Consider the following 14,675-nt stretch of genomic DNA (forward strand, 5'->3'; position numbering starts at 1 on the left):
GAAGACACAGAACTCAAATATCCAGCATGTATGACAGTCTTCAAGTACTCTTCCACACTCCTGATCAAGTGTGATCTCCAAGCTGAAGAGAAAAAATAACCTGTTGCACAGACCTTAGCTGGTTATTCCTCACAACATCCCTGTGAGGTAGGAAGAAAGCCATCTCCTTTTCCAGCTACAGGAGACAAGGCAGAGAGCACAGATGACATTTCTCAAGGCAGTAAGTGGAGAACTGGAAAAGCTGAAACTCAGGAGTTCTTGGCTCCTAATTCTTTGGTTCAGAAACCAAGGTGCTGAACTCCCAGACATTATCAGGTCATTAGTCTTTTTATAGCCATATATTAATGACAACTGTGGCTTCTGTGCGTATGCCAGCAAAGCACAATTCTATGGCAGCAGCAGCATACACCTGATGCTGCCCTCAGACACTTCTGTACTTTATATATGTCAATAAATGTACACTGTAATTAACTAATCAGTCCTACAACTAATGTAACATAGGTAATTGCAATAGATCAACATTTAATTTATAGATTTCTTTAAGACTTCCCCAGCTATTTAAATATATATATTTTTTTTTTCTCTGGATAAGTTAATAGTAACTCCCTTCCCCTGTATAATAGTTTTTATATTCTCCCCTAAAACCAGCATCCATTCTGGGTACTCTCTACGAGAGCTTTGAGTGACGATGAACAAGACACCTTCAGGGATCGCACCCATCCCCTCAGAGTAGCTCTTTACCCATCCCTGGCCCCGAAGGCAAAGATAGGCACCTTTTGCTGTGTACAGCACCACAAGGGTCAGAATTGTCACTGAAGTGTCTTTATGGATTGGGGAAGAGGCCTCTGGGCTGCTCTATCTGAAACCAAAACTGTTTCATACTGAGCTAAAAGAGAGTCACCTTTTGTTATATAGAGACTTTGAATCTGCAAAACCTTTGTGAGCAGAACTTCAGTCCACCTCTCAGATTCTTCCACAGCAATAGAAATGGCCAAACTTTAAGAAAATAACTTGTTTGGAATGAGTGAATAACATAGGGAATATACCTAAATAGAGAAAACAGGTGAAAACTAAAGCTAGGTAAAAACTAATTTGTGCTAATCCTGGGTTAAGATATTCTGGAGCACTTTGATCAATGTAGTTTCAAGTCTTGCATGCAAATTACCTATATCAATCAAATCACTTGTATATGTTTAATCATGAAATTAGCACTAGTCTTTGTACAACACATTTCTTTCTCATGGGCTCAGCATCAGGTCTTGCCTACACATTCAGGCTATACAATGGCCTACCACCCATTAGCACCCATGAGTTCAAGTCATACAATTTAGGATTATGGGAGTACTTTTGTACTAGCATAAAGGTGCTTACAAAGGCATTTTGTTTATTCCTTTGTGGGATGAAGGATAACCTATTCTGGTATTGAAAAGAGATTATCAAAGAATTGTTTAGAGTAAGTGCAACTAAACAAAAATAATCTCTCTAATCAAACCAGATTTACTGCTATAAAACCCATGTGTGGATCAAGACAAATTTTATAACTGTCCCATGAAAGAGAAGTATTTCTTATTTTAGAATGGAAAAAATGCAGTAGAAAGGCTACTACAGGAGCTAAATATTGCAGGAATTTCATATCTGGTTCCCTAGAAATGTGTTATATTCCTTCCACAACACACACTGAATACAGTGAATACCTCATCCATCTAGTATTAGAATGCCCTTCTATACCATATCCCAACACTGCTTATCACATGTATGATAGGCATATATATATTTATTTGTGCATATACATTTTACATGTTTTTCAGTCACTTCATCTGCTCCAGTCCTGATGTCAAACATTATGTCAGGATGTCGTGGTTTAACCCCAGCCAGCAGCTAAGCACCACGAAGCCGCTTCCCCTTCCCCCCTCCCAGTGGGGTGGGGAGGAGGATTGGAAAAGAAAAAAAAAAGGTAAAACTCGTGGGTTGAGATAAGAGCAGTTTAATAACTAAAGTAAAATAAAATATAATACTAACTAGTAATAATAATAATATAATAACAATAATAATTGTAATGAAAAGAAATATAACAAAAAAAAGAGAGAAATAAAACCCAAGAAAAGACAAGTGATGCACAATGCAATTGCTCACCACCCGCTGACCGATGCCAGAGCAGCGATCCACCCCTCCCGGCCAACTCCCCCCTGTTTATATACTGGGCATGACGTTCCATGGTATGGAATACCCCTTTGGCTAGTTCAGGTCAGCTGCCCCGGCTCTGCTCCCTCCCACCTTCTTGCACACCTGCTTGCTGGCAGAGCATGGGAAACTGAAAAGTCCTTGGCTTAAGATAAGCGCTACTTAGCAACAACTAAAACATCGGAGTGTTATCAACATCATTCTCACACTAAATCCAAAACCCAGCACTGTACCAGCTACTAAGAAGAAAATTAACTCTGTCCCAGCCGAAACCAAGACACAGGAATTATTTTAACTAAAGTGTTTTAAGTGTTCCTATTTAGATGAATGATGGAAACCATCATACCTGGAGAGAACACTGTAAATGCAGATTTCCAGTCAATTCATGCTCTGTATAATAAAGATATATTGTGCTGATTTGGGATGTGAGATCCAATGCTGTCATATTACTTATTTGCAAAAATAACAGTTATTTTGTAATTAATAACAAGGAAAGGAAGATCTTTATTAAATAGCAGAACCAGTATGAGAGAATGACTTTTCATTTTGATTTTCTCTATGTAACACTGGAAGGACAGACCTCACTCCAGAAATAATCTTTATTTGCCTTTGAATGGGGGCTGGGGAGGAGAAGGTTTATATCTGGAGAGTAAGAGCGGTTCATGTGGGACAACTGTGCAGCTACCAGTTGTCTGCATGGGGACAGAGACTTTTTAATCTTCCTCCTTCATACTAGCCCCATTCTAGTTTGTGCAATTTAAATAGAAGGGGTCAGAGTTGGACTTTGGGAGGTGTAGGCTTCCTAATGCCAACAGACAGACACCATGGAAACAGCAGATACATTCAGGGTGAAGGACCCAGTTATTTCCACTGGTATAAACAGTTTTGTCACAGACTCATTAAAAGGTTCAGGAAAAAGGAAGTCCATATTCCTGATACCTCTCTATAGCTGCGTACATTTGCTATAGACCACTCCAGAAAAAAAAACTCACACCTTTACAGGAGAATGGACACGGTAAGTGCTGTAGTTCCAGAGCAATAGAGTGATTTGTAAGTTTAATGACATCAGGAAAAGCAGAGGCAATTATAAGTTTTGCACGGTCATTTTCAATCTGTGTAAAAAAAAAAAAGTAGTATTTGGCAGAGAGACTACAAGGCATTTTTTTTGGACAATGTTCATTAACATTTTAGTATAACATTATTCAAAATTTAGGGAATAAATTCACCTTTCCATTAAAATTGGTAATGTTATGAAAGTAAAATACAATTTAGGGTGATAGTCACAGTCTGAGTTTAACTATCTGGAAACTACTTACAAAGCCCTTAAAAACAAACAAAAAAGTAAAATTGCAAAACAGCCATTGATTTCTCTTCACTGAGCTTCCATTTGGAAACAAGCCTTCTGGCAAGTCAAGCCCAGTCTGTATTTCAGGTTTAAATCTGCCTGATTGGTATTAGTTTTGGTGAAACCTAGCAAAAAGGAGGGAAAAAAGACAACAGTTGGCATACAGATATAGCAGTACAACCCACCGTCCACTTCCACCTCTATCAACTATGTGCCACTGAAGATTAGAGACACTGTATTTATTTAAATTGATATATTTGCAGTATTTCAGAGATAAACACTCCCACCACTAAATTTTCTGATGCAGGAATACAAGATGTGTGTGGTGCTACTGTCCAGCCTCTGAACTTCATTTATTTTGAGTTGGACTATTGATTTAAGAATGCAAGCAGATTAAACTTGGACAGCTGAACCTGTACTTGCCCCTGCTAACTGCATGGTCTTCTTGGAGGACTTCCAATGCCAGCAGAAGGGATAGCTGAACTCAGGTGAAGCAGCTCCTCAATTATACAGCATACAGGATGGCACATGAATGTAACTCTGCTGGATTCTCCACCTGGGACAGGGTAATCCTGGTTATACATACAAATTGGGGGACGAGAGGCTGGAGAGCAGCCCCACGGAAAGAGATCTGGGGGTTTGGGTCGATGGCAAGTTGAATATGAGTCAACAGTGTGCCCTGGCAGCCAAAAGGGCCAACCGTGTCCTGGGGTGCATCGAGCACAGCATAGCTAGCCGGTCGAGGGAGGTGATTGTCCCACTCTACACTGCACTGGTGCGGCCCCACCTCGAGTACTGTGTGCAGTTTTGGGTGCCTCAATATAAGAAGGACATCAAACTATTAGAGTGTGTCCAGAGGAGGGCGACCAAGATGGTGAAAGGCCTCGAGGGCAAGGCTTATGAGGAGCGGCTGAGGTCACTTGGTTTGTTCAGCTTGGAGAAGAGAAGGCTGAGGGGTGACCTCATCGCAGTCTACAACTTCCTCAAGGGGAGGGCAGAGGAGGGGGAGGTGCTGATGTCCTCTCTCTGGTGACCAGCGATAGGACACGTGGAAATGGAATGAAGCTGCGTCAGGGGAAGTTCAGATTGGACATTAGGAAAAAGTTCTTCACTGAGAGGGTGGTTGGTCACTGGAACAGGCTCCCCAGGGAAGTGGTCACAGCACCAAGCCTGCCAGAGTTCAAGGAGCATCTGGACGACGCTCTTAGTCATATGATTTAGTGTTAGGTGGTTCTGCGAGGAGCAGGGAGTTGGACTCAATGATCCTTATGGGTCCCTTCCAAATCGAGATATTCTATGATTCTATGAACTCAAAAATAGGCTGTGGCTTAGTTAATACACTGGCCCATAAATGGTCATAGTTTGTGTACAGTGGGGCTGCGCTTGCCATGAACAGCAATAGGACAGATAGCTGCAGATGGGCAACAGCTTCAGCCATCACCTTGTAATCCACTTGCATTCACACATCAATACACTGAATGATGTAGAAGCAACAAAACAGATTATATTCAATACATGATTGAATCGCCACTGCAGTATTAAAACAAGCATGCCAAGGAATCTTAAACTGATGATTTCCCTTCTTTGCTCAATAGCCAATTTAATTCTGCTTTTCCTCCCCACCCACCAGGAGATAGGATGCTGTCTGTCAATGCTGGGTCTGTGCAGAAGTAGTCAACTGAGTTTTGGAACATGCATATTAGCAGGGAATATACAATGAAATATATACGTATACTATATACATACTGTGTGTATAGTATAGGTATACATTTGATTTGATGATTTGTATAGTATACAATACGTATACTATACATATAGTTCAATACTTCTAATTTTACCTATTTTTTTAAAACTTACCTTCTTCCATTCACATTCATTTTTGTGTGAGGACACACTTATGTATTCTATTGTTTTAATTCCATATAGTAGTAAAAATCAATTAGTGATATTAAAAGATATCCAGCAGACCAAAAATAAAACACAGTAAGCCTAAATAGGAAACTGGATGAGGAAAGAAGGTGTAAATGGGAACAATACAGAGAAGACTTTGGAGTGAAGAGTAGCAATGGTTAACATTTGGTTGAACCCTGACTGCAGGTCTACACAGATACCCTGAGGAAAAGCTCTCCACAGAAGATCCAAGCCTCTTTAAAAATCTCCTGTTCCCAGCCCTATTTAAATAGGTGCCCCAGGATGAAGATCAAAAATAACTTGTGATCTTACTTGTTCAGGATGAAAAACAGTTCCACAGATAATCTGGCTCCTAGTTGATTAATGTGTCCCACTGAAACATCACATATTACATTCCTTCTGCCTCCTTATCCCATCTTTTTCACTTAATGGTACTGAACAAGCTAACTCATGAAAGAATGAAAAGGTACAGGGCTGTATTTCCTGTACCAGTTAGATTTCCAAGTTATCCTTCCTCCAGCCACAATATATCATCGTTTATAACCTTATGAGAATAGCCACCAAGGAAAGCTTAGTTCATGAAGAATGTGTTTACTGTATCAAATGCTAATGAAATGCTTTCAGTGGATGGAAACTATTCATTGATCTTTTCAATATGATGTTCTGCGTGAACTGGGATAATGTCGTGGTTTAACCCCAGCCGGCAGCTAAGCACCACGCAGCCGCTCGCTCACTGCCCCCCCACCCCTGGGATGGGGGAGAGAATCAGGAAAAAAAACCCTCATGAGTTGAGATAAAGACAGTTTAATAGGACAGAAAGGAATGAAAAACAATGATAATGATGAGAATAATATGACAATAGTAATACTAAAAGAATTAAACTATACAAAGCAAGTGGTGCACAATGCAATTGCTCACCACTCATTGACCAATGCACAGTTAGTTCCCAAGCTGCGATCCCCCCTCCCAGTTAACTCCCCCCAGTTTATATACTGGGCATGATGTCATATGGTATGGAATATCCCTTTGGCCAGTTTGGGTCAGCTGTCCTGGCGGTGTCCCCTCCCAGCTTCTTGTGCCCCTCCAGCCTTCTTGCTGGCTGGGCATGAGGAGCTGAAAAATCCTTGACTTAGTATAAACACTACTTAGCAACAACTGAAACCATCAGTGTGTTATCAACATTATTTTCCTACTAAATCCAAAACACAGCACTATACCAGCTACTAGGAAGAAAATTAACTCTGTCCTAGCCGAAACCAGGACAGATAATAAATAGATGTAATAGCTACAAGTGTAGAGGAGCTGGAAAAACTCCCTGAGTGCACCAACATTCCTGGACTAGTTCCAGAAATGTTTCAACATTTCTGACTCAAAGTGCATATGTGACTCACTTAATTTGGGCCTATTTCTGCCTCACCCAGGGATGGTTCCATTGAAGTAAAGACAAAAACTGGAGGATGAAGATAGCACCATTAAATTCTGTATTCTGCAAATAATGACAAAAGACAATTACTGGAGGAGATTATTGTTTTTCTGCTGTTGTAGATTTTTGTGCCATCAAAACCTCAAGTGTTTTACATTTGAATGAGCAAATTACGTTAAATGTAATGTCTGCACATCTGATGCTAACAGCTGTCATTTGTGTGTATCACTGTCCGCTTCAGAAAGGGTCTGATCCCCATGAGTGCTGAAGTGCCACAATGCCTGCTGACGATAACAGAGTTGACGAGAACCCAGCACCACTCAGAACTGGACCCAAATACAACTGTTTGCTCTAAATAAATGTGATTAAATAAGCAGAAAAATGCTAACGTAACAAAAGGGATAGTTTGGGCTTGGAAAACAAGGAGTAATCAAGTCTGAAATGCAGAAAGCCCCCTGAGTCCACTGCTTTAAATCCCAGTAGATTCAGTCAATTCGGTATCACCCTGTGCTAACAGCACAACTTTTGATAAGGGCTGAATGTGCTTAATGGAGACTATTTTACAGTACACAGCCGCAGAGTTGCTACTTTCTTACAGTACATCCTAAGCAACACATTCTTAATATTATTTCACTTACAGGAAGAACAGCTTATCTTGGAAGCTTCAAAATACTTTGCTAACGTTGAACATGTAGGTGTACTGGGAGCGGTTTGCCTGGGCAGTCCTGTACGCAGCCTCCGAACTGGTAAGAGGACACACGGCCTCAGGGACTCCCTGCAATTCAAGCTTGTTGACTCTCCGATTTCGAACCCCAAACTACCATTTTCAGCTACACAAACATCCCTATGCTTATTTCATTATGTTTATTTATAGCAAGCAGTTCTTTCAAGGCCTGATTCTGAATGATGCTGAGTCCTAATAACTTCTAATGACCTCATCAGGAATGCAAAAGCAAGTTATTGTTCAAAAAATGTAAAAACAGCCACTCAAAAAAAAAACCAAAAAACCAAAAAAAACCCCCAAAAACCCCCGACCACCAGTGTTAGCATATTTGTTAAAATAATAAAAGTTGTTTATCCCTTATTGACTACTAAATATTTGAAATTGCAGATAAAAACAAAACACAATTCTAACATCAGCTTTTGTATAAAAATCTGTTCCTAATGTGACTTCTGTAGTGGAAGTGATTGATCTGGAAAAAAACACAACATCCACTTAAAAATGGACTCAATCCTGCAACAGCCTGTTTCCTCAAAGGAAAATGTACTTCCAGAAAATAAAGCCATATCCTCTATTATTTTGCACTCATTGGCTTGAACTTGGACAGTCAATTTCTTTTTAAACATACACTAGTCAATTGCTATTCAACTACCTAATGTTTCCTTTGTCCTGGCAGACACTTTTCCTAAACTCCATGTTATTTTTTAAGATCATTTTGTAAAACTGAGCTCTTAGATTAAGAAAAAAAAAGGGGGGGGGGATTTTTTTACCCAGACAGACTTATCCTGATGATTTTTATAATGAAATACATCTGCAAAAGTTTGTTTTCTCAGTCTGTTCTCTCATGATCTCAAAGGTATAAGCCAGTACAAGCCCAAACAGATTACCTGCCAAAGTGATCTATATGCTAGGCTACAGCAAATCTGATTTAAGCATGCAAGATAAGCCAACATTTTGTCTTCAAGCACAGTAAAATCGAGGGTGAATTGTTTATTTCTGATATGATGTCAGTCTATAATCAAGATTGTTGACTCTAAATCACATTTTCTTTGACATTTTGTTGTTGCAAATGTCCTTTAGGAGATGTTTTCCCAAATAAGTAAGCAGGCTGTGAAAATGGGAATGTATAGCCAAATGTGTCTCAAAGAAAGCCATAGAGGCTATAAAGTTCTCCTCTCCAAAAAGAAGTAGCCTGCATGGGGATAGATAGTTATACATAAAGGTACACCAATCCCTCAAATTCTCACTTGTAATGAACCTAGAGAGATATTTGTTTTAGTTCAGATCGTTCTCTGCATCCACTGAAAAAAGCTGCTAGAAAAGGGTCAACTCATTTTCCACTCGTTAGTTCTGTTTCAAACTAGCAAAACATATGATGCAAAAAACCTGCTTTTACTATAGCAATACAATATCACTAAAGTTCCTGTCACTGATATAAACAAGAACAAGATGTCTCATTCAGTGAACATAAATAATCACAAGCACAACTGTTACTCTTGCAAGGGAGCCTGAGGCAGAGTCTTGAAATGTGGAAAAAAGGACCAAGGATACTGCTTTCTGAACAACTGCCTATCACAGTGCTGAAATCTCTATTTTCTGAACTTCAAAATTAAGTGAGGGAGCTGTAGGTGTTCACTGTATATGAAAATCAGGCCCTCGAGTGTCCAACATTATGCAACAGTGACCCAGTCTTACTGTCACTGATGTCAATAGAAGTTTTGCTAAGGATTTCAATGAGAGGAGGACTGGGTCACTGTGGCCTGGAAACATTCTTTAGGGGAGGGAAAAAAAAAAAAAAGAAAGGAAGAGCTAGTGCTTTTCCATGCCACGGCTTTAATAAACAAATCATTGTAATTCATTCCTTCCATCTGCAGAGCTATAGAGATTTCAGGCACTTTTGGAACTACCAATCAGTAGGTAACGCTGACCCACGCACATACCTTGGCAGAGGTCAGCACAGTACATGCTTTGCAAGCATTTATGCAAGCTGCATACTTTCAAGATAAGTATATGAAAGTGCATAAACCAAGCAGCATCTACATTTTTCATGCCCACAGCTCCTTTAGTGCAGCTTGTGTTTTCATGCATGACCACAGCAGCTGTACAGAGCAGACTGTGCTGGAGTTTGCCTTCACGAGAACCAGGAAATGGGTGCCTGAAGTGTCCCTTCCTGATCCCAGTGAGACAGATCCCAGGGACCTAGATGGTGGATTGTTGCAATACCTCTCATCAATTGCCAACTTCAGGCTATCCTAAAGATTCAAAATTTATACCACTCTTTTATAACATTTACAGGAAAGTACTAAGGGACACTGTGCTGCTGCAAAGCTTAATCTCATAGCCCATCATTTTAAGCTTCTCACTTCTTTCTCTGAATTCTTTGGTTGCTTCTGCTTTCATTGCCTTGAGCATAGGCTGCTGGCCTTTACTTCGGGTAACACACACTCAGTTAAATACATATATATTGGGTCACCTGAACCAAAAAGAAACCAGCTTCTTCCAAACAAGCAGGTTTGGAACACATAAGGACTGGTGTCTTCTGACAATAAAGTCCTTTCCTGTAGTTTCAGTCTATTTAAATGCTTACTAAACATGGCACCTTCAAATTCATCATGAAGTTAATCCCCAAATTAAATACACAAGAACAAAACAAAGTGACTGACTGCAACAAATAGATACAAATCTACAAGGTCATTTTTATGTTTTAGTATTGGATGCTAGCTGTTTGACAGGCTGATCAGCCAATGAAAAAGAAGCCCTGACATTATCAAAGTTTTAAAAAACTGATCATTTTTTCCTAAATCACAGTCAGAAGCTGAATGAATAATTTCTTTTGCACATAGAATTGTTGAATATGGAAGGTTGCTTCCACTGTAAATTAAAAAATAATAATGACTTCCACAAAATGTTACATGGAAAATGAATAATGGAGCAAAGTGATTTTGTAGCAGTTTCCTGCACTCTGCAGTTGCAGGTCACTCATCCTTAACCGAACAATTTTTCTCAGATAAATGAATATATTTTCAGAAGTGAACAGCTCTTTATTTAAAATATTTAGAACTCCACAAGAAAAACATACACTATCACATTTGGTTATCAAAAATGCTCTCTTATGGACGCAGGGAATGAATGAAATTCCACAGTCTCATTGCTCAGAATGTTTTACTTACTGCCAATAGTATGTTCAAAGCCTTAATAACAAACCCTTTCACATACTAACTGCTCTGCAATCTTTCAATTATGTGCCCTAGCCCTGCCATGAAACTCTGCAAAGAGGAAGAGTACTGTACTTCATTACCAAATATTCCCCAACTATTTTTACAGCACTATTTGTATACTGTCATACTCGCTGTCCTTGCCAAAAGAGGGCTGACCTGCCCCAAAAGACTTTACAACACAGCAGAAAAAACTTCGTAATAAGCATGTAAGACAAGGGCATGAAGAAACTATATTTGTTATTGTATTGGGTTTGCGTGGCAAGGTTTTGGTAGCAGGGGGGCTACAGGGGTGGCTTCTGTGAGAAGATGCCAGAAGCTTCCCCTATGTCCGATAAAGTTAATGCCAGCGGGTTCCAAGACGGACCCGCCGCTGGCCAAGGCCGAGCCCATCAGCAACAGTGGTAGCGCCTCTGTGGTAGCATATTGAAGAAAGGGAAAAGAAGTTACAGGGGAGTTGCAGTTGCAGCCAGAGAGAGCGGAGTGAGAAGATGTGAGAGGAACAACTCTGCAGACACCAAGGTCAGGGAAGAAGGAGGGGGAGGAGGTGCTCCAGGCGCCAGAGCAGAGATTCCCCTGCAGCCCCTGGTGAAGACCATGGTGAGGCAGGCTGTCCCCCTGCAGCCCATGGAGGTCCACGGTGGAGCAGATATCCACCTGCAGCCCGTGGAGGACCCCACGCTGGAGCAGGTGGATGCCCGAAGGAGGCTGTGACCCCGTGGGAAGCCCATGCTGGAGCAGGCTCCTGGCAGGACCTGCGGACCCGTGGCCCCATGGAGAGAGGAGCCCACGCTGAAGCAGGTTTGCTGGCAGGACTTGTGACCCCATGGGGGACCCACGCTGGAGCAGTCTGTTCCTGAAGGACTGCACCCTGTGGAAGGGACCCATGCTGGAGCAGTTCGTGAAGAACTGCAGCCTGTGGGAAGGACTCACGTTGGAGAAGTTCGTGAAGGACTGTCTCCAGTGGGAGGGACCCCACGCTGGAGCAGGGGAAGAGTGTGAGGAGTCCTCCCCCTGAGGAGGAAGGAGTGGCAGAGACAATGTGTGATGAACTGACCCAAACCCCCATTCCCCGTCCCCCTGCGCTGCTCAGGGGGGGAGGAGGTAGAGAAAATCAGGAGTAAAGTTAAGCCTGGGAAGAAGGGAGGGGTGGGGGGAAGGTGTTTTTAAGATTTGGTTTTATTTCTCATTATCCTGGTCTGATTTGACTAGTAATAAATTAAACTAATTTTTCCCCAAGTCAAGTCTGTTTTGCCCGTGATGGTAATTGCTGAGTGATCTCCCTGTCCTTATCTCGACCCACGAGCCTTTCATCGTATTTTCTCCCCCTGTCCAGCTGAGGAGGGGGAGTGATAGAGCAGCTTTGGTGGGCACCTGGCATCCAGCCAGGGTCAACCCGCCACAGTTATCAACCACACATATGCAATCAGTTACACTCTAGTGTTCTACAGCTTTCCATTAGTAAGCCAGTTTTGTGTTAGCATTAAGTGAGACTTAAGAAAGAATGTGAAGGTAAAAAGGCAGTGGCTTTATGGATTAATGCAGAGCGTAAGTTTCATTCGTACAAGGGAATGGGAGAGAAAAAGCAAAGATATCAACAGTAGAGCATTTCATTGATTGGCACTAGTAACACAGAGTGGACGTGTAGTCACCCCTGTTGAGAAGACTCACAACCCCACCTAAAGATAGCATGAAAACTTAGCAACAGAGAGTTAGGTAAACTTACTCATACAGTGGAAAAATAATTATTCATCCACCTCAGATATGAATCAGCTCCCCTCTTCAAAGCATCACAAAAGTTCCCTTTCCACACTGTCCTTTTAGTCATTTTTCCATCTCTTCTGTTTTTCCCAGCTTCTAATGCCAATACCCAATATAATCATACTAGATTACCCCTAAATTCTCTTATTTTCATTGTAAATCCCACAGGTAATCTACTCAGCCCTCACCTATAAGGAGGAAACTTACTGCATTTACAAGTCTTCATATGATGAGTATTCGTGGAGAATATTTGTTCTGACACCAGAATAACTATATTTGTAAAATGACTTACTGTTAAGTCACAGCCAGTGCTTTTATTGATATCATCCACTGACAGTTCTTCCCAGATTTCCACAAGGGTCAACCCCTTCTTCTTGTCCACATCAAACACAGCCTGTCAGGTTCAAATAGCACACAATTAATTTTTTATTATCAAAGCAGAAAATGAGGAAGTAAGTAGCAATATTGTACAAAATGGTGTGCTGAAATAGGTAGAGTTCCCTCAGTAACAAAAGATGCCATTATCAATTGGTTTCACTTTTCTGACTGACCAATAATGTTTTCTGCTACATTCATCTGTACCGGAAAGAATCTAAAATATGAGATGTGTTAGTTTTGTGGGAAAAATGTGCAACTGTTCTTCATTGCATGAAATGAGGACCATGCCTCCTGCTCCAATCTGGTGAGAATTGGGAGGTCCAAAGGAAAGGGCTGAGACGTTCTTTGCTGCAAGACAATGCCCACCAAGAGATCATGAAAGAAAAGAGGGAAAACCAATGTCTCCCTCATTCTTCTGTTTCATTTTTAGGCCAGTAGAGAGGTACTCCTACTGAAGGTTGATCACCTTCATCAGATTATGAACTTCTCCAACAGCTATTCCACATCCAGTGCAAATTTTAGTATTTTCAGAAGCTAGCAATGAAAGAGAAAATTTCTTGGTTTATTTTTAATCAAAAGCCTAGGAGGAAGTGGCTAAAGGATCAAAGGCTGTTCTTTCTGATGTCTTCATAAGACATGCTTTCCACTTCCAAGGCTTGTGAGCACATCAAATAAAAACATCTGTAAAATGATGTGCACTTTAATGGTGCCTACCAGAGGGAGATACACAGGTTGCAAGCTAGTTGCCAGGGAAACCTTAAGGTCTATAGTCATTTTCCTTAAAAAAAAAAAAAGTCAGTAGCAAAAGACCAATGAAGATTGAACTTGAAATGAAAGTGAAGTCTTAAGCTCATCGCAGAAGTGTACTAAAGCTCAACTGTCCTCTGGGCACATGAGAATGATTTATGGGACTGAAAAATGATAGCTCCTCCAAGTCTTAAAAGAGAAGCTGGGCATAAGGAACATACACACTAGGAAGGTAGTATGGAAACATAATTTGCAACACTATCTAAGTACTGTTGTACATTTTTGTCATCTCCTAATAAAGCAACCAGATCTGACAAGTGGTGACTTGGAGAAATTTTTGCTTGTTGTTTATTTTCTATCAGTCCTTGTTCAGTCTCATTTTTTTGTACCTTACATTTTTATGTGGCCAGTTAGTAGAAGACGACTGCAGAAAAACTTCCACATTTTCATTTATTTTCCTTTACTTTGTGGAGGAAAAACTTTAAATTACAGTAGCACCGGGAGAAAGTAAATTCTACATCAGCACCTTTGATGCATTCTACTTAGTATGACAGATGGCTCACAGAGGGACTACTCTAAGCCCTTAAAAATGTAAACACTGATAATAAAAGGAGTATGATTACAGCAAAAACCTTAAGTCACTTATCCTTTGCTGAAAAGATCCACTAATGTACTTTGAGCAGCAGCAATATCAGATGCTCACATGGACTTGCACTGGAGAGTAAATTGCTTCACAAATGGAATCAAGTAAGGACAAAAGAATTAAAGCCCTGCTACAGCTACAGGTCATGTTTCTCTGAAAGAGTCTGTAGTATACACCAAGGAAGATGCCAAATGTCTAACACGTGCTACCCAGTTGTTGCTCTGTTGGAAAAAAAAAGAGCTGTGATTACAGCTGTATTTGAGGATTTGCATCTCACAAGGCAAATTTTCAGGTACACTTTGGGAAAAATAAGCAGATACACACTTTGCATACTTCTCACGCATGGCATC

General features: G+C 40.7%; 1 protein-coding gene across 1 annotated transcript in view; it reads right to left on the reverse strand.

Moving 5' to 3' along the window:
* Positions 1–3,615: 3,615 nt before the first annotated feature.
* Positions 3,616–14,675, reverse strand: part of LOC127029289 (succinyl-CoA:3-ketoacid coenzyme A transferase 1, mitochondrial-like) — a gene marked incomplete at its 5' end in the record, with an annotated part of 61,315 nt that continues 50,255 nt past the window's right edge. Inside the window, 2 exon segments of the mRNA XM_050914856.1 lie at positions 3,616–3,651; positions 12,850–12,953. Of these exon segments, the coding sequence (XP_050770813.1) occupies positions 3,616–3,651; positions 12,850–12,953 (140 nt within the window).

This window comes from Gymnogyps californianus, unplaced genomic scaffold, assembly GCF_018139145.2.
Source record: "Gymnogyps californianus isolate 813 unplaced genomic scaffold, ASM1813914v2 HiC_scaffold_95, whole genome shotgun sequence".
Taxonomy (NCBI): domain Eukaryota; kingdom Metazoa; phylum Chordata; class Aves; order Accipitriformes; family Cathartidae; genus Gymnogyps; species Gymnogyps californianus.